The sequence below is a fragment of the Mixophyes fleayi genome, chromosome 4, assembly GCF_038048845.1.
Source record: "Mixophyes fleayi isolate aMixFle1 chromosome 4, aMixFle1.hap1, whole genome shotgun sequence".
NCBI classification, from domain to species: Eukaryota; Metazoa; Chordata; class Amphibia; order Anura; family Limnodynastidae; genus Mixophyes; species Mixophyes fleayi.
Genome location: NC_134405.1, coordinates 340,567,696 through 340,595,640, shown reverse-complemented (window position 1 = coordinate 340,595,640; position 27,945 = coordinate 340,567,696). Strand labels below are relative to the sequence as shown.

The following is a 27,945-nucleotide window of genomic DNA, read 5'->3' as shown; positions in this document are numbered from 1 at the left end:
GTTACTGTGCTTGCTCCGATGAGAGGACTGAAAGGAAAAGGCATGTTAGGGGGTCAGGAGATAATGGGACAACCCCATCTATGCTGTTCCTAGTATGGTGCTACCTGAGTCCAGGAGGAACGGCCATGGGTACCTGTCAATGACCCTCGAACACCGGGCCAAATAGCGTCATGTAAAAACATTCTAAAATAAAGAGGGAACATCAGCTACATAATCATACATGAAACTATTCACAACATAAAATGCCACCAAATCACCGCGCATAAAACAATTTTATTCATAGTACACACAACGCAATTTAATATTTTAAAGCAAACTATAAATATCCTGTAAACATTCATTAGAACGGATGCTTAACAATATTCCATGGATATATAATAAAAGGTATCAGTTGACTGCAGAGGTAGGAGGTTTGTGACGCCTCCATGAGTACATGCTGCAGATGGATGACACAATTTGCAGTGCATGCAGAGGCAGCGTTTCCTGTGAGGTCGCTTAGACGAAGCATGCAACGAGTGGAACCAGGTTTATAAAATGCATCGTACATTGAAACATATCTGTTTGTAAATTGTACCAGGAAAAAAAGTCAACACATTTTTACGTCTCACGTCCCGCGAGGGGAGAGGGCATAAAGTGCGTCACTATTAGTGTGCAATATTGAAATAAATAGATGTGCCTTTGGGGAGGCAATTATGAGGGCACTGAACTGCTGTCAAATCCAAAATATAACACAGTGGACAATCCAAGATTCCCTTGCTAGCACTATAATATAAACGCCATAAGATGAACTGTTCTCTCCTCCCAAAAGGCACTTACTGTACTATGTAAGAGCTGCACTGCCACCTTGTGGCAGAGCATGGTAGCATTACATCTATTTACATTTTCACATACATTAACTGATAATGTGTGTACCCAGGGTTGGCGGAACACGGTAAACATGGTAAGTGCTCCGCGTGCATCGGTTCCCTCCCACAGGCCAAAAATATACTGGTAAGCTTCTTTAAAAAATGGACCCTAGTCTTGGTGTGACAGGGAATTTATACTGTAAGCTCCAATGGGGCAGGGACTCGGGGGCGCACGCAGGATTTTTAGGGGGGGTTAGTTCAGTTTCGGCAGCACTGTACTATACAGCAGCCGTGGCGCTGTCAAAGAAGCGTCCGCGGCTGTGCTGTATAGTACAGTGCCGCTATGTGGGGCACTTCTTTAGTGGAGGGGAGGTGGGTTTCTGGAGATCCAGAAACCCCCCCTGCGTGCGCCCCTGGGACTGGTGTGAATGACTACACAGTCTCTGTACAGTGGTGCGTAATACGATTGGTGCAATATAAATAAACAATAATGATAATGTGAAATAAAATACATTATATTGATTGCTGAATGCAGCCAGTTTGCACAAACAGCCGTAACAAAAACTCAACATCGCCACCTGCTGGATATAGCACGGCACTGCACCTCAGAATGTATTCACGTTTATCTATACCCATGGGGGAAAAAGTGATGGAAATACTTGTGACTACAATAAATTACTTTCATTATAATGGTTTTGGACAGCTAGTTGCTGCTAATAAAGTTTATCACATGCATGAAACCTCCTCCCTCTTCCAAATCTGACGATCACTTTCAGTCTGCTTCGTTTTTAGACACAATTCTCCCTATCAGACAGTTTCTAGCCGTGCTTGGTGAACGGTGTCATATCACTGGACACAGTGCTCTCACCCTCTTAGTAGTTCAGAAGAGTCTCTCACTTTCCTGTTCACAGATACAACGCAGACTCCTGTTCTGCATAGTTAAAGCTATTATCAAACATCTTACTATAATGTTGCAATAAGACAAACTATTTTGTGGCAAGGGTGTATCCGTTATCCATTAAATGACAGATTAGTGGGCCCTCTACTCTTTCCTGTGAAACGATCTCACAGATAAATTCACCCTTTTCAAAATATGTTTTCATTTTTTTTTATATATATTTTCTTAGAAGTTTCTACACTGTTTTACTTTTGTTTTGGTTCCTCTTTTTAGTTATTTACGCATTTCAGGGATTACATTTCTTATTTTCAGTTCATTTGTACATTTAAGAAGGTACAAAGGTAGAAGTCCTGCATCATTTTGCAAAATAAATGTTATTTTGACATACATCAATACATTTTGATGTCATTTTCATTTAAAGCAGCAATCCACATAAAATTGTTTGCCCCCTTTAGTTAGCAAGTTAAGTAACTTTTAAATATGCATCTGATAGTCATGTTTTAGCTATCCTCCTACAAATCAATATTTCCTTTTCAAAATCTCTTTTGAAGTTACAAAATATGGCAGCCAGACAAAGACACAGGCTCACAGCTCTCAGCAGGTCATGTGATGGCAGAGGTGGAAGAAGGAGGATGTCACAGTGCAGAAAGAGCTCAGATGGATGTTCCAAAGTCTCTCTGCTCACTATTAGCAGCCTGGAGAAATAGTAAATACCAAGAATCTTATAGCTGCCACAATAATTTATGTTAAAAATACCCACTATCTTGTCATGGGATTGCGGCTTTAGTTAATATAAACCTGTACAAAAATGTATTTTGTCTCCTATTTTTAATGTGCTGTGACCTAATTCAGTTCAGTAGTCTTGTTTCCACCCCGGAACACCTCCCCTGAGGTCTGCCGTCAGGCACAATGTCTGCTCACTGTGGTGACTTTGGTTGATCTGGGGAATAAATAACCTGAAATAAGTAATTTGCACCCAGGATATAATATTGTACGCTGGTATCATGAGAGATGTCACCCTACCACGTGATTGCTAGACATGTTACGCAGTATTACACGTGATATGTGTCACATGAGATCACCGCTTACTACAGACCTCTCCCTGTTAGGACATTGATATTAACATACAGAAAAATGAGTCTTTCTGTTGTTTGTGTCTCCCACTTTGTCAAACGTCTGATTGTACATAGATCAGCAGACTGGCGGTAACTCCCCTGCGGAACAAGACAAAAAGCAGTTACTCGGTGTCCATGTATCAGGCTCACAATTTATGTATCAGACTCACTATTCGTGTATCACACTCACTATTCATGTATCAGATTCACTATTCATGTATCACACTCACTATTCATGTATCACACTCACTATTCATGTATCAGACTCACTATTCATGTATCAGACTCACTATTCATGTATCAGACTCACTATTCATGTATCACACTCACTATTCATGTATCAGACTCACTATTCATGTATCACACTCACTATTCATGTATCAGACTCACTACTCATGTATCACACTCACTATTCATGTATCACACTCACTATTCATGTATCACACTCACTATTCATGTATCAGACTCACTACTCATGTATCAGACTCACTATTCATGTATCAGACTCACTATTCATGTATCACACTCACTATTCATGTATCAGACTCACTACTCATGTATCAGACTCACTATCAGACCGTCAGAAGATATATAACGGAATAAACAGACCACACTCAGGGAGTGCAGAAAACATTAAGGATAATTTATTCCATAAATATAGCGAAGTTTTGTATATTTATATAATGTCTTTCTTTTTCCTATGTGTCCTGTAAGATCTGTGTGTGAGACAAATGCTGCACAGAGTTTTATATCAGAGGAATTGCACCAGATATTTCCTGAATTTCTTATGAAGATTGTAATATTGTTGATCATATTGTCAGATGATAACAAATTATCTGTCTGGGAGAAAACATAAATCACTAATCAGTAAGTGAATGTTCTGTACAACACGGGGTTACACTGCTGTCAATACTGTATGGTTCTCAGTACCAATATATGATGCTCAGTAGTACTGTAAGGTGGTCAGTACTAGTGTATGGTGCTCAGTACTAATATATGATGCTCAGTAGTACTGTAAGGTGGTCAGTACTAGTGTATGGTGCTCAGTACTAATATATGATGTTCAGTACTACTGTCTGGTTCTCAGTACTAATATATGTACTAATATGTGATACTCAGTACTACTGTATGGTGCTCAGTACTTATATATGTGCTCAGTACTAATATGTGATACTAGGTACTAATATATGATGCTCAGTACTACTGTTTGGTGCTCAGTACTACTGTATGATGCTCAGTACTATTATATAATGCTCAGTACTAATATATGATGCTCAGTACTACTGTTTGGTGCTCAGTACTACTGTATGATGCTCAGTACTATTATATAGTGCTCAGTACTAATATATGATGCTCAGTAATACTGTTTGGTGCTCAGTACTTCTGTATGGTGCTTAGTAGTAATATAAAGTGCTTAGTACTAATATTTAGTGCTCAGTACTACTGTATGGTGCTCAGTACTACTGTATGGTGCTGGAGCTCCATGATATAGTAAGACAGGCTGCTCTCACACAGGGGACCTGATTCATTAAGGAAAGTAAGGCAAAAAAAAGGAGTAATTTTGCACCTGGACAAACCACATTACAATGCAGGGGGTGCAAATTAGTTTATTATTTTGGACATAAATACTGGCTGTTTCTTCATCTAGCACACAAATACTTGATAGCTTTAGTTTTACACTGACATGTAAAGTTGATTTAGGACATGTCCTACCCCAACTATAAATCTGCCATCACATTTTACATTTACCTCCCCCTCCAATGCAACATGGTTTTGCAGAGGTGCAAAGTTACTGCTCTCCTTAATGGCTCAGGCCCCCTGGGGGACATTATCCAGTCATTACTAATGACTCATTATAGGGAGGACTGTAGTAGACTCACCAGTGGAATGAAGTATTCCCATATGTACATTTCACATCATCCCAGGACACCTGGAACACACAGATAATCATGGGAGAAATCTCAATATCCAAAGGGGTCTATACTGCGTAATAATAAAATTATAATATAATATATAATATATAATGCATCTATAATGCATAGTAGTAATATAATATGGTAATAACACACTATACGTGTATGGTGCATAATACTCAGATATAGGCGGCTGGAGAGACCTTGAATCCGGGACTGTGTCAGTATATAGTATATTACAGCCAGGACGCTGTGAGACAAATATGCACAATGTAGTAATATGAGTTGGGAGGGACAATAAACACATGAAGGGGGGAGACACTTCCAGCACAGTAATCAGCCCTCACCTTGCACACACTGGAGTCATTGAAGAAACACCAGGCCCCATTCTTGCTGCAACTGATGTAGGTGGAGAAGTAACCAACGCTGGCAGTACCGGAATGGGCGATGACGGCGAACAGACGGTAATTATAGTGAGACTGAGAGAGAGGGGAGTGGTACAGGTTACAATTACTGAGCACAGGGGGGTACATGAAAACACAGCACAGGCTCTGAGACCCCCGGTGGGGGGCACATTCCTGAGACCTCACCTCCGACATGTATATAAGGGCCGGCGCTACCACCAAGGAAACCACCAAAGTTTAAGAGGCACCAAAAAGTGTCACTGAATAAGTGGCATAATGTCGAATCCCTCTATTTCTCGCTCCCACCGCCCCCCTGCTGGTCTGACTCCGGGTTGTCTAGCTGACCACAACCTGGGACAATGTACCCCCACTTAAAATAACTAAGGGTCCAGTTCTGGATAAGAGCTTTTCCATTGCTATAAATCTGTCTGACAGCAGGCTTCCTGTCTCCCGGAGGGATACGGTACTGCAGCCCCTCTGTGGGACATCTAAGAATAATTACAATGTTATAATACAATACACAAATCAGAATAGAAAAGGTAGCCTATGGGGTAAGCTGAATACACATAAAAGTACATAAGCCTAAAATGTGAGAGCGGCTGTCCAGTGGGCTATGATACGGGCCGGACACCCGCCGCAACCAACTACCCAGCCGCAGCCACATACACAGGACAAATCAGTGCCCGGTGATCCTAGAACACGTTCCTCACGCTGGTGCCGTACCGTAGGGTGTTCTCCTTCCGGAAGATGATCCAGATCCAAGACCTCCAGCAAATCTAAAACTGGTGGAAAGGACAAGGTTCTGTTTATCTTCTGTAACCGGGAGCCGTTCCTTTTCCCCAGGCGTCTCAGGTGAATGTTTAGTGTACGTGGCAATGACCGGAGCTGCGTAACCTACAAAATAAGGATCCTTTTACCGTTACCGTAAAAATAAACAATGCTGCAGGAGGAAATAAATTCAATTGGCTGCAGGATGCCACCGGGTATTGCCTCGATGTGCCAATACAGTAACGAATCTCCGCTCTTTTTCTCCTCGCATCTCTATAGGACACTAGGGTGAATGAGCGGAGATTTGAATAAAAGCATTGAGGTGACGTGTCTCCGGGGATTGGATAGGAATCCTGAGAGGTGTTCATCTGTGCAGTCAGGTAACTTACGAGGTAATGGTGCAGCTAACACTCAGTGAAGTATGATTGGCTGTATAGGATGAAAACATTTACAGCCTGATGATTCATTGAAGAAACTAAAGCAAAAAAAAAAGGAGTAACTTTGCACCTCGGCAAAAAACATGTAGCATTGGAGGGGGAGGTACATTTAAAATGTGGGGACAGATTTATAGTTGGGGTAAAGCATGTCCTAGATCAACTTTAAATTTCAGTGTATAAATAAAGCTATCAGGTATTTGTGTATTAAATAAAAAAAACAGCCAGTAATTTCCAAATGTGCAAAATAATAAACTAATTTGCACCCTTTGTATGGTAACATGGTTTGTCCAGGAGCAAATTTACTCCTTTTTTTGCCTTGCTCTCCTTAATGACTCAGGCCCTTAATGTCCTCTAATTAAATGTCCCTATTCCACATTCTTCGCACAACGTATGGAGCTTTGGATATTGTCCATACCTTACTAGCCCTGCCGCTTCTTTCACACTTAGGGCAGATGCTCTCGTCTTCATTGACTTCCCGGCACTTGAAGTATTTCCAGAGAGCGTGTTCCTGATAAACAGAGAAACACAAAATATCGGTCACCTCTTTTATACAAACATATCAGGAATCACTCAAAGCGACGCCTAAATCCTTGTAAATCGTGAACACAGACACTCTGGGTTGGCGGAGTCCTGTGGGGGCCCTCCCTCAAATACTGTGGCCCCCACTGTTGTTTCCTAGCATAGAAGGTGGGGGGGGGGGTGGATTCAGCTCCTCCATGACAGCGGCCCGGCGCTCAGTGTTGGCTGGGCGGCTGCGCTGGGGACATTGACAACCCTGAATTAATTAAACAATGTCAGTCAGTGTTTTGGGCACCCTCTAAACTCAGGTACCCCAGGCGAATGTCAAATGCTATAGCCGCCCCCGCAGACATGTGCTACAAGCAAAAACATTTCTAAAAATGTGCAGAACGTAAGTAAGACCTTTACATCTGTGCTACAGGAAGAGGGGTGTTAGATTGTGATGAGAGCAGTCAGTGGAGAACGGACAAAGCCATAATCATCATCAGCAGCAGCAGCACTGTACAGAGAACCCACTCACATCAGTCCCTGCCACATTGGAGCTTACAGTCTAAATTCCCTAACACACACACACACACACACAGAGACACACAGAGATTAGGGTCAATTTGATAGCAGCCAATTAACCTACCAGTATGTTTTTGGAGCGTGGGAGGAAACCGGAGCACCCGGAGGAAACCCACGCAAACACAGGGAGAACATACAAACTCCACACAGATAAGACCATGGTCAGGATTCGAACTCATGCCCCCAATGCCTTGAGGCAGAAGTGCTAACCACTGAGCCACCATGCTGCCCATAATTCCCGATAGTAGAGCGCAGCTCGCCCCTCACTCATCCCCACTCACCAGGGTCAGTTTCCTCTGGTATTTGGAGTGAGGTACAGATATTGTGATAGATAACAGGTCGTTGTGCTTGGACCTCTGCTGGAAACACCGCTGACAGGTGAAGCGTTCCTCCAGGGAGACGGAATAAAGGGATCTCAGTCTTTCTTCCTACAACAACAAAAAACATTTTCAGTTTAATCCTTCTAACTTTCAGCAGTTTTTTTCCAGCATTTCGATACTTTGGTATCCAGCAGTTTTGGGGATATAAGTTTCTTCTCTGATTATAAAATCAAATACATTCCCCGCCCCCTCCCCCGTTACAAACCATTGGTACATGGGATCTGGTTCATTTTAGCTGATCTGACAATGTTTGCTGAGAGTTTCCATTCCGCATCATCATCCCCGTACGTACCAGGCGAGGATTTGAAATATTCTGGAGGAGCAGATTCAAGAGAGTGGAGAATACTTCAGCCACATCGTTCTGAGCAAATACTGCAAGATAAGAGGGTGGGGGGTTATATGTCACTCAAAACGTCCCCCACGTTGGCCCTCTCTTGTATTCTGTGCTCCTTCAGATCACAGATCTTCCATCTGTTTCCCATAACACCTCTCATTTTACACCCCCATCCTCACTGCCACTTTCTGTACCGCTAGTCCCCTCCAGTGACCCCCAAAACTCACACGTCACACTGAGAGGCTGCAGACAGCGCAGGAGCCGGTATGGGGGGACGGAGTCTTCTTTGCTGTTTTGCATTTCTTCAAAGAGTTTAAGCAACTCATAGGGGAGTCTCTTTTCTGGGGATAAATTGTCATCCGGATCCCCGATCCTACAGGGAGATGTAAACAGATTAAAAGACCCAAATTGAAACTTTAATCCTCTATCTCTGTGAACGCCAGACCCAGATATATGAATTATTGATTTATTTGCGTAACATGTAATCTGAATAAAATTCTAAAATTGAAAGAGGACGCAAAGTGGTAAATTTATCAAGCTGCTGGTTTCAAAAAGTGGAGGTGTTGCCTATAGCAGCCAATCAGATTCAGGTTATCCATTATTTCGTACATTCTACAAAATGACAGCTAGAATCTGATTGGTTGCTATAGGCAACATTTCCACTTTTTCAAACCCATAGCTTGATAAATTTACCCCTAAAAGTAATTTATAATTGACTTTTATCTCTACTGTGCGCAGAGAAATTTTCATCCTTAACTCTTAATGGAAGGTGACATATTGGCTGCCTTATAAGAGGTAAACATGGAAATATTTTCTATGGAATATTATCAGTATTTCTTCGTTTTTTTAAAAAATAGTTGTTTAATAAAATAATTAATTTGTTAACATAAGCTCCCTTTAATTAACCTTTATCTGGACCCTGGAAGAACCAAAACCAGTGAGTGTAGGAACGAGAGCTTACCCACATTGCCATCATCATCATCATTTATTTATTTATACAAAAATCTACTCTTTATAGAGAAAGACGGACACTGTTTGTACTATAACCAACCACTTATTACAAACTATAATCATTTCTCTTGTGTGGGAGCTGAGCCGCGCGTGCCAGCGCAGAATTTACTGCTGGAACGCGTCCAAAATATAGTCTGACAAATAACACTGTTATAGTGAGTGGCAATGTTGTGGGAGAGGGGGGGACTCAGGAATGTGAAATTCCTACATCTTGTATCAGAAGAAATCATTATTAGTTTCCAACAGAAAGTTGACACAATGTAACAAACACTTCAGCCGTTAACCACTTATTGACTGAAGATGAAACAAGTTATCTTATATTTAAAGACATTTAAAGACCTGACTGCATAGGTGAAACTGGGATCATTGAGTTTTACTGGTTTTAAATCTTATTTTGTAGGTTTTTATTTAATTTTCATATTGGAAAAGTGCATTGACACTGTGCAAAAGTGGAATGGATTAATCACCCCTTGTGGGGGCAGAAGTGTGAGTGATACGGGGGTATCAGTGACTATTGTAATGGTAAAGACCGATGACGCCCTCTTGGTGTAGGTATAGGTACAGTATATTATCCATGGGATGAGTACATTCATGGTAGCCTGCACTTTTTTTCCTTTAAAATGTTCCTAAAAGGCTGCTGAGCCGAGTCTTGTCCCCCGGGCTAAAATTTGCCAGCCCTCCCCGGAGTCCATTCAGCTGAATTCAGCCTCTGTGAAGCATAAGTGCACGTTTTATGTAATTTTGGCCCCGCAAGTCTACTCTCAGTTCCCCCTCTCTTCATTGCATATAGAGGGGCAATGAAATGTGTGTAAATGTAATGCACCTTTATATGAAACAAAATAACTTACATCCGACTTATAGTTACTTTTTTGGTTTTTTTTACTTATTAGCTGGGAGTGCTCAGTAAGTTCACTGCAGTAGGAGATGCCCTAATACTGTTGAAACATTCCTATTTGTTAGTTAATTTAATAACATTTTCAGCCCAATAACAGGTGAGGACAGGTTTCTTACTCGCAGAGAATATCCGTGAATTCCTTATTCATATAGAGCGTCTGTAGCAGCGGATTGAGGCAGCCGGTGAACCCAATATTGCAGAGCCCGATAGCGCCTGTTGGGGGGGGGAGAAGTGACGGTTTATAGACTTTATTATCTGTGTGGAATTATTATCACACTTTTCTTAATATATAACATGCATTAATGAGAAATTATTCTACCCAGAATACAATGAAAATCAAAAAAAATTCCAAAGCAGAAAGTCACAATGTAGCGCAGTGATGTAATAACCGTGGGGGCAGCCCATCGCGTCCATCTACTCCGGATAGGCATCCAAGACTGGCGCTAACTAGGATGCCTAAACAGTGAATGAGTGGCATAATGTCACTCATTCAGTATGTTGACTGTTACTACGGGGTCCCAGGATAAGGACACAATGACATTTGGGGTCTTAGAACAATGACACACTCACACTTGGGGTCCTAGAACAAGGGCACACTGACACATGGGGTCCTAGAACAATGACGCACTGACACTTGGGGTCCTAGAACAAGGACGCACTGACACTTGGGGTCCTAGAATAATGACACACTGACACTTGGGGTCCTAGAACAATGACGCACTGACACTTGGGGTCCTAGAACAAGGACGCACTGACACTTGGGGTCCTAGAATAATGACGCACTGACACTTGGGGTCCTAGAACAATGACGCACTGACACTTGGGGTCCTAGAACAATGACGCACTGACACTTGGGGTCCTAGAACAATGACGCACTGACACTTGGGGTCCTAGAACAAGGGCACACTGACACTTGGGGTCCTAGAACAATGACACACTGACACTTGGGGTCCTAGAACAAGGGCACACTGACACTTGGGGTCCTAGAATAAGGAAACACTGACACTTGGGGTTCCAGGATAAGGACACAATGACATTTGGGGTCTTAGAACAATGACACACTCACACTTGGGGTCCTCGAATATGGACACACTGACACTTGGGGTCCTAGAACAAGGACGCACTGACACTTGGGGTCCTAGAACAAGGACGCACTGACACTTGGGGTCCTAGAATAATGACACACTGACACTTGGGGTCCTAGAACAATGACGCACTGACACTTGGGGTCCTAGAACAATGATGCACTGACACTTGGGGTCCTAGAACAATGACGCACTGACACTTGGGGTCCTAGAACAATGACGCACTGACACTTGGGGTCCTAGAACAATGATGCACTGACACTTGGGGTCCTAGAATAATGACACACTGACACTTGGGGTCCTAGAACAATGATGCACTGACACTTGGGGTCCTAGAACAAGGGCACACTGACACTTGGGGTCCTAGAACAAGGGCACACTGACACTTGGGGTCCTAGAACAATGATGCACTGACACTTGGGGTCCTAGAACAAGGAAACACTGACACTTGGGGTCCTAGAACAATGACGCACTGACACTTGGGGTCCTAGAACAATGATGCACTGACACTTGGGGTCCTAGAACAATGACGCACTGACACTTGGGGTCCTAGAACAATGACGCACTGACACTTGGGGTCCTAGAACAAGGACGCACTGACACTTGGGGTCCTAGAATAATGACACACTGACACTTGGGGTCCTAGAACAATGACGCACTGACACTTGGGGTCCTAGAACAATGACGCACTGACACTTGGGGTCCTAGAACAAGGGCACACTGACACTTGGGGTCCTAGAACAATGACACACTGACACTTGGGGTCCTAGAACAAGGGCACACTGACACTTGGGGTCCTAGAACAATGACGCACTGACACTTGGGGTCCTAGAACAATGATGCACTGACACTTGGGGTCCTAGAACAATGACGCACTGACACTTGGGGTCCTAGAACAATGACGCACTGACACTTGGGGTCCTAGAACAAGGACGCACTGACACTTGGGGTCCTAGAATAATGACACACTGACACTTGGGGTCCTAGAACAAGGGCACACTGACACTTGGGGTCCTAGAACAAGGGCACACTGACACTTGGGGTCCTAGAACAATGACACACTGACACTTGGGGTCCTAGAACAAGGACGCACTGACACTTGGGGTCCTAGAATAATGACACACTGACACTTGGGGTCCTAGAACAATGACGCACTGACACTTGGGGTCCTAGAACAATGACGCACTGACACTTGGGGTCCTAGAACAAGGGCACACTGACACTTGGGGTCCTAGAACAAGGGCACACTGACACTTGGGGTCCTAGAACAAGGAAACACTGACACTTGGGGTCCTAGAACAAGGACAAACTGACACTTGGGGTCCTAGAACAAGGGCACACTTGGGGTCATTGCTAGAAACAGCTGAGCACCAATAATGTAACTTACCATTTTTAAACCTGCCAGTAGAATAGGACAGACATTTATTGGGGGTCGGAGCCCCGCAGACATCTTCCTGTGATTCCTCGACCTCCACCACTCGGAGATCTATATAACCGTCCTCGTACATCCTTCCCCACAGTCATTATAGCTCCAACCTAGATCAGAAGAACAGTGTAACGCTCAGAACCAATCTGCGATACAGAAAATACATTTATATATATATGTATGAAGGGAGAGTCCTCCAATGTTTTATTTTAATTCACATCTTAATTGAAAATTCGATGATATGTACATTTTTGTTGTTAGTAATCTGCTGCCATTTCTTAAAAATAAAATATTTTAACTTATCATCTCTTCCGCAGCACTGAAGTTAGTAAGAGCGCCTGCTCTCAAGATTGTCTGCCTGCGCATTTTATATTTTATACCCCCACACAACTTTGCTCCCAACAAGGTCATGAAGTTATGAGTACCAGGGGAGTTAGAAGCGTAATTCCTACTAAATTCACCCATCTGTGTAACAGACCTTGTCCAAGTCTTACCCACAGGGGGCCGGACGCAGTTCATGGCTTGGTACAAATGCCCTTCTGCGACTGAGCACCTGGCTCTGGACGGATTAGGCTGCTCCTAGATTATTGTGAAGTAGTTTTAAAGGATGGATATTGGGGGGGTCTTGGTTAAATGACAGAGCCTCTTTATCCCTACAAAACAACCAGAGTTTTAAATGTCCTCTGCAGGGCTGGCTCACTCAGCAACGGGGGGCTTGGGTTACCTAGTGGGTGATCCGCATTATTGGGTCTGTCCTGGCGTAAAGGGGCCAGCCCCACTAGTGGTCTGCATTTCGTTGGCGGGCCCCTCCAAATGCATTTAGATGCGGATCAAAGGTGAACAATCTGTTCCTTCCCTTACCCGCCCCTTCCATCTACTCGTTATTCAATTTCCACCCCTCTACTCCACTCTGCATACTGGCTGGTGAAGAGAACAGGGAGCTTTCTTCAAGACTAGATAAGTATCTAAGGAGGGTGTATAAATGTTTTCAGAGTAGGGATTTTAATGTTATTGAGGGGGTGCATTAATGTTATAATGGTAGTGTATTCATTTTATGTGGAGAGGTATATAAATGCTATCTGGGGGTATTAATGTCATGTGGGACATGTACTAATTTTATATGGGAGATGTATTAATATTATGTTGGTGGTGTATTAATGTTATGTGGGGTGTGTATTAATGTTATGTGGGGTGTGTATTAATGTTATGTGGGGTGTGTATTAATATTATGTTGGTGGTGTATTAATGTTATGTGGGGTGTGTATTAATGTTATGTGGGGAGTGTATTAATGTTATGTGGGGTGTGTATTAATGTTATGTGGGGTGTGTATTAATGTTATGTGGGGTGTGTATTAATGTTATGTGGGGTGTGTATTAATGTTGTCTGAGGATATTAAATTCATGTGGGCATTTACGAATGTTATATGGGGAAATTATTCATGTTATGTTGGTGGTTTATTAATGTTATCTGGGGGTATTAATGTCATGTGGGGTGTGTACTAAGTTATCTAAGGGTATTAATGTTATCTGGGGATGTATTAATGTTATCTGGGAGTGTATTAATGTCATGTGGTGGTGTGTACTCAGTTATCTGCGGGTATTAATGTTATCTGGGGGTATTAATGTCATGTGGTGGTATTAATGTTATGTGGTGGTGTGTATTAATGTTATGTGGGGTGTGTATTAATATTATGTTGGTGGTGTATTAATGTTATGTGGGGTGTGTATTAATGTTATGTGGGGAGTGTATTAATGTTATGTGGGGTGTGTATTAATGTTATGTGGGGTGTGTATTAATGTTATGTGGGGTGTGTATTAATGTTGTCTGAGGATATTAAATTCATGTGGGCATTTACGAATGTTATATGGGGAAATTATTCATGTTATGTTGGTGGTTTATTAATGTTATGTGGGGGATGTTTTAATGTTATCTGGGGGTATTAATGTCATGTGGGGTGTGTACTAAGTTATCTAAGGGTATTAATGTTATCTGGGGATGTATTAATGTTATCTGGGAGTGTATTAATGTTATGTGGTGGTGTGTATGAAGTAATGTTCTATAGATAAACAGGCATTATTATTATTTTTTCCTTTACAGCTATTCTGGAACTACATGTTCCACAGTGGCCACTGGTCATGCTGGTGCTTGTAGTTCTACAAGCTCCAGCATGCAAAAACTGTCAATGGATGCCAGGGCTTTACACAGCCTTAGAGACGATGCAACAGGTATTCCTCCTAAGAATCGTATCTCAAGTTGCAGACATCTCTAAATAGGAGGAGCCTCTAGGGGGCGTGCTTCTCTTGTGTCCTTACTATACTGGACATATATGTGAACGCCCCAATTTGCCTCTACGGGTGCAAGGGGCAACAAGTTACGTCTCACTCTAAATTTTACACTGCACAAATGAACTTATACCCCATCCTATATCAGGTCCTATAGATGCACGCCCACTTGTTAGTGAAACTCCTCCCACTTCCTTGTAAGTTTCGCTTCATACAAGACCCGCAATTTGGGACAGTAAAGTCATTATAAATCCTGATTAACTTTTAATTTAATGAAGGTCTAAAACTCTGCAAGGAATCTGGCCCTAACCGGACAGCCCTGGTCTTACGGGTATATTTATCTGTTTGGCTGGTCTCCCTGCCGGCTGGTCTGTCGGGCAGGGAGAGAGTTAAATCACTTTATAAGTCACATTTTAAGTCACATTGTTTCTGGCTAATTGCATTTATTATAATATATTAAATCAGCATTTATTATAAGTCACATTGCTTCTGGCTGATTTCCTTTACCAGTCACATCTCAATGTCACAAACATGAAGTGTAAAGGAATTAGATTTGTTTGCAGACTTTTAAGTTACACAGAGATACAATATAATGTCTCACTTCCTGGCTTGTGATTTGTTTGCCTGCTACACTACACTGCTGATTGTACTCTTTACTTTGTACTTCAGATCTTCGTAATATAACTGAGTGCTTGTCAAACAGAGCCCAGTATGAGCCCAGAATCAGCCCAGTATAAACCCACTATGAGCCCAGTATGAGCCCAATATAAGCCCAATATGAGCCCAGTATGAGCCCAATATGAGCCCAATATGAGCCCAGTATGAGTCCAGTATGAGACCAGTATGAGACCAGTATAAACCCAGTATGAGCCCAGTATGAGCACAATATGAGCCCAGTATGATTCCATTATGAGTCCACTATGAGCTCAGTATGAGCCCAGTATGAGCCCAATATGAGCCCAGTATGAGTCCAGTATGAGCCCAGTATGAGTCCAGTATGAGCCTAGTATGAGTCCACTATGAGCCCAGTATGAGCCTAGTATGAGTCCACTATGAGTCCAGTATGAGCCCAGTATGAGTCCAGTATGAGCCCAGTATGAGCCCAGTATGAGCCTAGTATCAGTCCAGTATGAGTCCAGTATGAGCCCAGTATGAGCCCAGTATGAGTCCAGGATGAGCCCAGTATGAGCCCTGTATGAGCCCAGTATGAGCCCAGTATGAGCCCTGTATGAGTCCAGTATGAGCCCTGTATGAGCCTAGTATGAGTCCACTATGAGCCCAGTATGAGTCCAGTATGAGCCCAGTATGAGCCCAGTATGAGTCCAGGATGAGCCCAGTATGAGCCCTGTATGAGCCCAGTATGAGCCCAGTATGAGTCCAGGATGAGCTCAGTATGAGTCCTGTATGAGCCCAGTATGAGCCCAGTATGAGTCCAGTATGAGTCCAGTATGAGTCCAGTATGAGCCCAGTATGAGCCCTGTATGAGCCCTGTATGAGCTCAGTATGAGCCCAGTATGAGTCCAGGATGAGCTCAATATGAGCCCAGTATGAGTCCAGTATGAGCCCAGTATGAGTCCAGTATGAGCTCAGTATAAACCCTGTATGAGCCCAGTATGAGCACAATATGAGCCCAGTATGAGTCCATTATGAGTCCGCTATGAGCTCAGTATGTGCCCAATATGAGCCCAGTATGAGTCCAGTATGAGCCCAGTAAGAGTCAAGTATGAGCCTAGTATGAGTCTACTATGAGCCCAGTATGAGCCCAGTATGAGTCCACTATGAGTCCAGTATGAGCCCAGTATGAGTCCAGTATGAGCCCAGTATGAGCTCAGTATGAGTCCAGTATGAGTCCAGTATGAGCTCAGTATGAGCCCAGTATGAGTCCAGGATGAGCCCAGTATGAGCCCAGTATGAGTCCAGTATGAGTCCAGTATAAACCCAATATGAGCCCAGTATGAGCCCAATATGAGCCCAATATATGAGCCCAGTATGAGTCCAGTATGAGCCCAGTATAAGCCCAATATGAGCCCAATATGAGCCCAATATGAGCCCAGTATGAGTCCAGTATGAGCCCAATAAGAGTCCAGTATGAGCTCAGTATGAGCCCAGTATGAGCTCAGTATGAGCCCAGTATGAGCCCAGTATGAGCCCAGTATAAGCCCAATATGAGCCCAGTATGAGCCCAATATGAGCCCAATATGAGCCCAGTATGAGTCCAGTATGAGACCAGTATGAGCTCAGTATAAACCCAGTATGAGCCCAGTATGAGCACAATATGAGCCCAGTATGAGCACAATATGAGCCCAGTATGAGTCCATTATGATTCCACTATGAGCCCAGTATGAGCCCAATATGAGCCCAGTATGAGTCCAGTATGAGTCCAGTATGAGCCTAGTATGAGTCCACTATGAGCCCAGTATGAGCCCAGTATGAGCCTAGTATGAGTCCACTATGAGTCCAGTATGAGCCCAGTATGAGTCCAGTATGAGCCCAGTATGAGCCCAGTATGAGCCTAGTATGAGTCCACTATGAGTCCAGTATGAGCCCAGTATGAGTCCAGTATGAGTCCAGTATGAGCCCAGTATAAGTCCAGGATGAGCCCAGTATGAGCCCTGTATGAGCCCAGTATGAGCCCAGTATGAGCCCTGTATGAGTCCAGTATGAGCCTAGTATGAGTCCACTATGAGCCCAGTATGAGTCCAGTATGAGTCCAGTATGAGCCCAGTATGAGTCCAGGATGAGCCCAGTATGAGCCCAGTATGAGCCCAGTATGAGTCCAGGATGAGCTCAGTATGAGTCCTGTATGAGCCCAGTATGAGCCCAGTATGAGTCCAGTATGAGTCCAGTAAGAGTCCAGTATGAGCCCTGTATGAGCCCTGTATGAGCCCTGTATGAGCTCAGTATGAGCCCAGTATGAGTCCAGGATGAGCTCAATATGAGCCCAGTATGAGTCCAGTATGAGCCCAGTATGAGCCCAGTATGAGCCCAGTATGAGCCTAGTATGAGTCCAGTATGAGCTCAGTATAAACCCAGTATGAGCCCAGTATGAGCACAATATAAGCCCAGTATGAGCCCAGTATGAGTCCAGGATGAGCCCAGTATGAGTCCAGGATGAGTCCAGTATGAGTCCAGTATGAGCCCAGTATAAGTCCAGGATGAGCCCAGTATGAGCCCTGTATGAGCCCAGTATGAGCCCAGTATGAGTCCAGTATGAGCCTAGTATGAGTCCACTATGAGCCCAGTATGAGTCCAGTATGAGTCCAGTATGAGCCCAGTATGAGTCCAGGATGAGCCCAGTATGAGTCCAGGATGAGCCCAGTATGAGCCTAGTATGAGCCCAGTATGAGTCCAGGATGAGCAAAGTATGAGCCCTGTATGAGCCCAGTATGAGCCCAGTATGAGCTCAGTATGAGCTCAGTATGAGTCCAGTATGAGCCTAGTATGAGCCCAGTATGAGCCTAGTATGAGTCCAGGATGAGCAAAGTATGAGCCCTGTATGAGCCCAGTATGAGCCCAGTATGAGCTCAGTATGAGCTCAGTATGAGCCCAGTACGTCTTGAGAAACTTCCCTCATAACAACAATATTAGCTTACAGTTAGAGCTGTGAATTTATGTATATGAAATCTGGATAACTACTTGCTACTTGTGGATCTACAGATATTGGAGGATAATTATCGCAGATGTATTAGCCTATAACATAACTGGGGGAAAAGGCTCAATCATAACTGCAATGTAAATACTCTGCATCAAATGAATCAATTTATAATTTGTTTTTTTTCTCTCTGTAGGTTAAATGCAAATGACTTCAAAGCAGAGCCCTGCTTTCAAATGGCCTGTGTGTATTCTGTGGCTCTGCACACCCCTGTGTCACTAGATAAGGGAAGTGAACAGCTTCAAAGACCTCATGGCGTTAACTATATCCTGGCATAAGAAGTGGTTTCTGGCACCTAGAGAGACTCTAGGGAGCAGTCACAGCTTGTGGTCTTACACAAGGATGATGTCTTGCTTATATCTTATATAGACAAATATAATTCAGTTTCCAAAATGCAAGTTACAATCAATATAATTTGTGATCAACTCCATATTCAAAAATAGCACGATGAAGGGCAGCCCCAACGTCAAATAAAGCTGTCTGTCAGGCGGAGAAGGTGAGGACATCAGTATCATCTAGGCGGATACACTGGACCTATGCTGTTTGGTATCTATAAATTTGGAAATTTATATTGGATTTATTAATAATAAAATTTGGTCTGTGTAACACTCCTCAGGAAAGTTAGGTCACATATTAGAATTGGGTAGTAAATCAGCGAAAAGATGCTAAATTGTGGTTGTAAACGGTGTCATAGGCCCCCTCTGGAGACCATATCACCCTGGAGATGAGGAAAGGTGTAAAAGCGCCTTTAAAAAAAGATGAGACCAGTTAAAAGAAATTGTCAGTCTTTTGGGAAATCAATCATCAATGATAAGATATCCATCTTTCAAACCAAGTTTCCTTGACGCACACTGCCACATTTGTCTGACATCGTTCCATCGTTCATAGTGATTTTTAGCCAGTTTATAAAGTCAAACGATACAATGTGCTTTGGTATGATAAAACATGATCGTTGCAGCGTACACACTAATGCAATATCGGACCGAACGGTCGTTTATCTTGTGATTGATAACACAGGTCTGCGATGAAAAAGCTTTTTTAACAAATTTATGTGATACTTATAGATGTTTGGCTTCTGAACACGAAAATGACTCCCGATTTTGCATATCACATCACGTTTTTCTGCAAAACGTGTATTTATGAATAAGTCATTTTTTTCATATTCTTTAAAATAATAAATCTATTCTGCCTACATTTATTATAAAACTTTGTCTTAAATTAATTCAGTCGGTAGTATAGAACGTTGCAATTTAGTTCTCGTCATAAAACTTCCCCCCGCCCTGGGTCAGATTAAGGTCCACATGGGGCTGGAGCTGAAATTTACAAAGGGCCTAAACCCCCATACTGTCTAAAGCAACATTGCACACACACAACAACTACAACTACAAGGTGAGCACATAAGAATACATTCCCATGCTTTCTCTGTGAATGGGATATCAGAGCTAAAAATTTACATTGGCAAAAAAACAATTGGCCAGCTTGAAAAAGTTTAGAAATCGGAAAAAATAATGACATAAAATCCAGTTTAGATCCAAATAAAGTTTTACTTCCACCTCTACATATAAAATTAGGACTAATGAAACAATTTATAAAATCACTGCCTAAAGATGGAGAAACTTTCAAACATCTTTGCACCAAATTCTCTAACATATCCGATGCTAAACTGAAGGAAGGCATTTTTACAGGCCCTGACATTAGGAAGTTAATAAAAGATTAACATTTCGGGCGTGTAATGAATATTGTGGACTTTTCGACGTGGACTTTGTTCAAACAAATGATTTCAATATTTTTAGGCAATGTCAAGGATCCAAACTACACAGAAATTGTCAGGGAAATGCTTAATAGTTTCAGAAACCTTGGCCGCAATATGAGGTTAAAGGTACATTTTTTGAATTCCCATATTGAGCATTTCCTGAATAATCTCGGAGACTACAGAGAAGAACAGGGTGAACAGTTCCACTAAGACGTTAAAGATGTAGATAGAAGATACCAGGGTCATTGGAACGTCAGCAGGATGACTGACTACTACTGCTGGATGATACACAGAGACGACGCAGAAAAAACTTATAAGCAAAAAGTGACAAAACAAAGTTTGAAGACAAACAAAACAAGATATTAACGATTTTGTTCAATAATTATGGTTTTGTTTCTAGTTTTGTTTGACTTTATTGTTACTTTATTATGTAATTAAGACAAAAACACAGTGATATCATCTACACTTCTTCGTATTTCACCATAAATATGTCCAGAACAATTACACTTATTGTTTTTTCTTAAAAATGTATGTAACCCCCTTATAGGTAAATGTGATGTGGTCATTTTATTTTATAAACTATCTCTTGATGTACACAGGAGTATAATCATACTTGCCAACTCTCCCGCATTGTCCGGGAGACTCCCGCATTTTGCGAGAGTCTCCCGGACGAGTGTGGCAATCTCCCTGATAGGAAGGGGGAAAAATTTAGTTTAAACGCCGCGATTCACCCGGAATCGCGGCGTTTAGCCCCGCCCCCACTGTAAAATGACGCGATTTGCGTCATTCCGTCACGGGGGCGGGGCCAAAATGACGCGATTTCGCAGCCCCGCCCCCTGCACGCCCACGTCCCAGCCGGCATCTCCCGGAAGAAAAAATAAAAATGTTGGCAAGTATGAGTATAATTAAGAATATAAAAGTATTATGAAAAAAGCTTTCAATACCTTAAATTTAGCAGACCTGTGTGATTAGTTAAAACCCTGTAGTATGTACCTAGCTTTACCTATGGAAATGTAGTGATCTAGGCAAAGGTTAGCGTGTAAATAGCATTAGACAAATATAGCCAATTTATCAACTGACTAATTGGCATAAAGAATGGTCGTATGATCTATATCTCATCCAGTTACTCTCTATGCTGAAGGGTGATTACCTTACCTAGTGTAGAAAGACATTTTAGTATTTATTTTTTAAACTTTTTTTTATTGGAGCAGCAAAAGGCAAAGAGAGTGTAAAAGACGTGACACGGTACAGTAATGATGGCTGGATTTGGGTACACGATGACGTGACGTTATAAGGTACAATATAAACATGGGCAGCAAAACAAACAAAGACAACAGTCAAAAAGTGAAACACAGAAGTGTCAGTGGACGTCCTAGGTGCGGCCAGGATGTGACAACATTTTGGTATGTAAAAGATACTCTGTGCAGCCAGCGATAGGGGTCAGACTGTACCTGACTGCAGAGAGGATCATCTTACATAGTTATCACAAGTTCTCTGACACCCAGATATAGTTTAAGAAGTTGTAATATTTTGATTTTTAACGAAAGGGGTTTTAAAAGAATTAATAAAACTTTGTTTTTATTGTGTTCATTTTTTTTAATTTTTTTTTTGCCATTTTGGAGTGACAATGTGATTAGACTGGTGACCGGATCCCTTAGAAAATAACAAATTATAAGCTGACTCCTCATTTGACCGTAGGAGCGCCTCACTGCAGAAGTAGTTGTTTTACTCCTTGTACTTATACTAAAACTGGTCTAGTAATCCCTGTACACCTCCGGTGACCCTATAAGATGTATCCCATGAGGCTCTTATATATCAATGGTAACCTCCGAGACAGCGGCACATGGGGTTGGCCTCATGCCCCTTTTCTGAGCACCTCCTGGGCACATGGGGTTGGCCTCATGCCCCTTTTCTGAGCACCTCCTGGGCACATGGGGTGGGCCTGAGCAGGGTCAGAAGAGTATAGAGTATATAAGAGTATAGAGTATACAGTATACTTCCAAAATAATATAAATATTATAATATAATACAAGCAGCACAAGTGAGGGAGCTGATTGCATGAACAAGGCGCAGCGCTGCCCGTTGTTGGTGGAGCAGGAACAAGATATCTGTTTGTGGAGCTAGATTATTGAAATGAGATAAAGGAGGTGGAGAAGGTGGATTTTAAGAGTGTTCCTGTTGTGCAGAATGTTTCTGTCTCATAACTATCTATCTATTTCTATTAAATATGAATGTCTACAATCCAGCTTTTACTTGATATCTGTATCTGTGCAAAAATAAATTGCAGTTTAAAAAAAATAAACAGCAACATTTTATATTGCTGTAAAATAAATGTAAAATACTGGAAAACAGCTTGTGACCCAGGAGTATTTTTTTTGTGCAAATCGAGCGCCCTTTGCAGATCGCCAACTGCGCAGTGACCACTGAGTACTTCTGCTGAATAATAAGCTCAGTTACGCAGACGGCAAATCTGAGCTGGAATAGTTTAAATGGGTTGGGCACGAATGTAGATAATGGAAATGTCAGCAGGATAAATGCCGACACTTCTATGTTGGATATATGACCACATCCCATTTAAATCTCACAAATACAAGTATCACGACAATCAGTGTGTCATTTTACATATCTATCTATCTATCTATCTATCTATCTATCTATCTATCTATCTATCTATCTATCTATCTATCATCTATCTATCATCTATCTAATATCTATCTATCTATCTATCTATCTCATATCTATCTATCTATCCTCATATCTATCTATATATCTCATATCTATCTATCTATCTATCTATTATCTATCTATCTCATATCTATCTGATATCTATCTATCTATATATCTATCTATATATCTATCATCTATCTATCTATCTATCTATATATCTATCATCTATCTCATATCTATCTATCTATTATCTATCTATCTCATATCTATCTATCTATCTATTATCTATCTATCTCATATCTTCCTATTTATCTCATATCTATCTCATATCTATCTATCTATATATCTATCTATATATCTATCTATCATCTATCTATCTATCTATATATCTATCATCTATCTCATATCTATCTATCTATCTATATATCTATCTATCATCTATCTCATATCTATCTATCTATCTCATATCTATTTATCTATCTATCTATCTATCTATCATCTATCTCATATCTATCTATCTATATATCTATCTATCATCTATCTATCTAGCTATATATCTATCATCTATCTCATATCTATCTATCTATCTATATATCTATCTATCATCTATCTCATATCTATCTATCTATCTATCTATCTATCTATCTATCTATCTATCTATCTCATATCTATTTATCTATCTATCTATCTCATATCTATCTATTTATCTATCTGATATCTATTTATCTATCTATCTATTTTCTATCTATCTCATATCTATCTATCTATCTATATATCTATCTATCATCTATCTCATATCTATTTATCTATCTATCTATCTATCTCATATCTATCTATCTATCTATCTCATATCTATCTATCTATCTCATATCTATCTCATATCTATCTATCTATCTCATATCTATCTATCTATCTATCTATCTATCTATCTATCTATCTCATATCTATCTATCTATTTATCTCATATATATCTATCTATATATCTATCTATCTATCTATCTATCTATCTATCTCATATCTATCTATCTATCTATCTCAGAGTGTGCAGAGGTGAAGGAGGGCACAGAGTGTGCGGAGATGAAGGAGGGCACAGTGTGGGCGGAGGTGAAGAAGGGCACATAGTGTGCAGAGGCAGAGGAGGGCACAGAGTGTGTGAAGATGAAGGAGGGCACAGAGTGCGGAGATGAAGGAGGACACAGTGTGGGCGGAGGTGAAGAAGGGCACAGAGTGTGTGGAGATGAAGGAGGGCACAGAATGTGCAGAGATGAAGGAGGGCACAGAGTGTGCAGAGGTGAAGGAGGGCACAGTGTGTGTGAAGATGAAGGAGGGCACAGAGTGCGGAGGTGAAGGAGGACACAGTGTGTGTGGAGATGAAGGAGGACACAGTGTGTGCGGAGGTGAAGGAGGGCACAGTGTGTGCGGAGGTGAAGGAGGGCACAGAGTGTGTGGAGGTGAAGGAGGGCACAGTGTGGGCGGAGGTGAAGGAGGGCACAGAGTGTGGAGATGAAGGAGGGCACAGTGTGTGCGGAGGTGAAGGAGGACACAGTGTGTGCGGAGGTGAAGGAGGGCACAGTGTGTGCGGAGGTGAAGGAGGGCACAGAGTGTGTGGAGGTGAAGGAGGGCACAGTGTGTGCGGAGGTGAAGGAGGGCACAGAGTGTGTGGAGGTGAAGGAGGGCACAGTGTGTGCGGAGGTGAAGGAGGGCACAGAGTGTGGAGATGAAGGAGGGCACAGTGTGTGCGGAGGTGAAGGAGGGCACAGAGTGTGTGGAGGTGAAGGAGGGCACAGTGTGTGCGGAGGTGAAGGAGGGCACAGAGTGTGTGGAGGTGAAGGAGGGCACAGTGTGTGCGGAGGTGAAGGAGGGCACAGTGTGTGCGGAGGTGAAGGAGGGCACAGAGTGTGTGGAGGTGAAGGAGGGCACAGTGTGTGCGGAGGTGAAGGAGGGCACAGAGTGTGTGGAGGTGAAGGAGGGCACAGTGTGTGCGGAGGTGAAGGAGGGCACAGAGTGCGGAGATGAAGGAGGACACAGTGTGTGCGGAGGTGAAGGAGGACACAGTGTGTGCGGAGGTGAAGGAGGGCACAGTGTGTGCGGAGGTGAAGGAGGGCACAGAGTGTGCGGAGGTGAAGGAGGGTACAGAGTGTGGAGATGAAGGAGGGCACAGTGTGTGCGGAGGTGAAGGAGGGCACAGTGTGTGCGGAGGTGAAGGAGGGCACAGAGTGTGTGGAGGTGAAGGAGGGCACAGAGTGTGGAGATGAAGGAGGGCACAGTGTGTGCGGAGGTGAAGGAGGGCACAGTGTGTGGAGGTGAAGGAGGGCACAGTGTGTGCGGAGGTGAAGGAGGGCACAGAGTGTGTGGAGGTGAAGGAGGGCACAGAGTGTGTGGAGGTGAAGGAGGGCACAGAGTGTGCGGAGGTGAAGGAGGACACAGTGTGTGAGGAGGTGAAGGAGGGCACAGTGTGTGCGGAGGTGAAGGAGGGCACAGAGTGTGTGGAGGTGAAGGAGGGCACAGAGTGTGTGGAGGTGAAGGAGGGCACAGAGTGTGCGGAGGTGAAGGAGGACACAGTGTGTGCGGAGGTGAAGGAGGGCACAGTGTGTGCGGAGGTGAAGGAGGACACAGTGTGTGCGGAGGTGAAGGAGGGCACAGAGTGTGTGGAGGTGAAGGAGGGCACAGTGTGTGCGGAGGTGAAGGAGGGCACAGAGTGTGGAGATGAAGGAGGGCACAGTGTGTGCGGAGGTGAAGGAGGGCACAGTGTGTGCGGAGGTGAAGGAGGACACAGTGTGTGCGGAGGTGAAGGAGGGCACAGAGTGTGTGGAGGTGAAGGAGGGCACAGAGTGTGTGGAGATGAAGGAGGGCACAGTGTGTGCGGAGGTGAAGGAGGGCACAGTGTGTGCGGAGGTGAAGGAGGGCACAGAGTGTGGAGATGAAGGAGGGCACAGTGTGAGTTAGCTGTAAATTAATCTTTGACAGAAATATAATTTAAAAAAATATATAAGAATATTCTTTTGCTTGGGATTTTTGTGTATTATTTTTGGATATAACTAAATAAGTATTTCTGTCCTGACCTAAAAACTTATTACGTTTTTTTGACCCAACTACTTATAAAATGGGACTGCTAGGTAATTATTTTTGAGGGGTGCCTTGAAAAAATTATGGAGATTCTATTGGTGCCATGGACTGAAAAAGTTTAGGAACCACTGATCTATTCCATATCTATTTATCTATTTCATGTATATATAAATATCTCATATCTATCTATCTCATATCTATCTATCTATCTATCTATCTATCTCATATATATCTATCTATCTATCTATCTATCTCATATCTATCTATCTATTTATCTCATATATATCTATCTATATATCTCATATCTATCTATCTATCTATCTATCTCATATCTATCTATCTATCTATCTCATATCTATCATCTACTTTTTCATATCTGTATCTATGTTAAACCTATTACACTATATATAATTCAGCCACATTATTTTTTGCAAAAAAACAATTCATGCAAAATACTGAATAACTGCATGTAATCGGCTAACACAGATTAATTTAAAAACATCTTAAACCTAATGAGTACAGTCATTAATTGTAAAACAGAGACATCTGAGATGTGACCAACACAAATTAAACATTAAGAAAAATATATATTAATAAATCATCCGTTTGTTATATAAATGCAATAATTGTACAATACATTGCTTAGTGTGTGTTTAAAAGTAAACCTTTGTAATGTTAGACTGTGGCTGTAAGTGAGGTGGAGATGTAGAAATGAAAGTAATATGAGTGTGTAATACAGCTATACTTCATCACCATAGACAGGAGGAATGTTGTACAGTGATATATATAATATACAGTATATAGGTGCTGTACATTATATATCTATATATAATATACAGTATATAGGTGCTGTGTACTTACAGAGCCGGTCTGTGCGCTGTACAATGATTAGGGACAGTCTCTGGCTCGGCTCCTTATATACCTGCTGCTGCCGTCTCTCTCTCAGCCAGACAGCGGCTCCCATCCGAAAGTTTCATTTCTCTCTACAGACCCAGGAAAATGAAACTCAGAACAACGCTGCTGATTACACTGAGAGAGGGGGCAAATCACACATCTGTACACAACACAACTGTATACAACACAACTGCACACACAACAACACTGCACACACAACAACACTGCACACACAACACAACTACACACACAACACACCTGCACACACAACCAATCTGCACACACAGCACAACTACACGCACAACACAACTGCACACACAATACAACTGCACACACAGTACAACTACACACACAACATAAGTACACACAACTGCACACACCTCACAACTGCACACACAACACAACTACACAAAAAGCAACTGCACACAAAACCCAACTGCACACACCACACAACTGCACACACCACACTACTAAACACACCCCACTACTAAACACACAACACAATTGCACACACAACACAACTACACAAAAAACACAACTACACACAAAACAGAACTGTACACACAACCCACCTGCACACACCACAAAACTGCACACACAACACAACTGCACAAACCACACAACTACACACACAACACAATTGCACACAACTACACACACAATTGCACAAACAGCACAACTACACACAAAACACAACTGCACACACCTCACAACTGCACACACAACACAACTGTAAACACAACCCATCTGCACACACCACAAAACTGCTCACACAACTGCACACACACAACACAATTGCATACACCTCACCTGCACACACAACACAACTGCACGCACAACATAACTGCACACACAACACAACTACACATACAACACAACTACATGCACAACACAATTGCACACACCTCACAACTACACACACAACACAACTGCCCACACTACACAACCACACACACAACACAACTGCACACACCTTACAACTGCACACACAACACAACTACACACAATACAACTGCACACACAACTGAGCACA

The 27,945-nt window shown here is 42.4% G+C and overlaps 1 protein-coding gene across 3 annotated transcripts; it reads right to left on the bottom strand.

Moving 5' to 3' along the window:
• Positions 1-253: 253 nt before the first annotated feature.
• USP18 (ubiquitin specific peptidase 18) lies at positions 254-27,375 on the bottom strand. Of its 3 annotated transcripts, none has more exons than XM_075210679.1 (11): positions 26,880-27,085; positions 12,559-12,707; positions 10,203-10,299; positions 8,408-8,553; positions 8,139-8,218; positions 7,748-7,894; positions 6,796-6,888; positions 5,899-6,069; positions 5,119-5,250; positions 4,739-4,788; positions 2,591-2,957 (listed from the first exon to the last, which is right to left on the bottom strand). In XM_075210679.1, exons 2-11 carry the CDS (start codon positions 12,677-12,679, stop codon positions 2,912-2,914), a joined length of 1,083 nt encoding a protein of 360 aa, XP_075066780.1. In that variant the 5' UTR covers positions 12,680-12,707; positions 26,880-27,085; the 3' UTR covers positions 2,591-2,911. The 3 variants fall into 3 exon arrangements, 2 of the variants coding, with proteins under 2 accessions (XP_075066781.1, XP_075066780.1); XR_012691462.1 differs by having other exon boundaries at positions 2,908-2,957; positions 4,739-5,021; positions 26,880-27,375; XM_075210680.1 differs by lacking the exon at positions 4,739-4,788 and having other exon boundaries at positions 254-2,683; positions 26,880-27,086.
• Positions 27,376-27,945: the final 570 nt, after the last annotated feature.

Bases quoted from the DNA above. Each gene is read 5' to 3' on its own strand.
- USP18 (XM_075210679.1), bottom strand. From the start codon at position 12,679: ATGTACGAGGACGGTTATATAGATCTCCGAGTGGTGGAGGTCGAGGAA. The intron at 8,554-10,202 runs GTAAGAAACCTG...ATCTCCCTGTAG, and splicing joins TTCACGGATATTCTCTGCGA to GATCGGGGATCCGGATGACA. The intron at 2,958-4,738 runs GTGAGTCTACTA...CTTGTTCCGCAG, and splicing joins GGGAATACTTCATTCCACTG to GGGAGTTACCGCCAGTCTGC.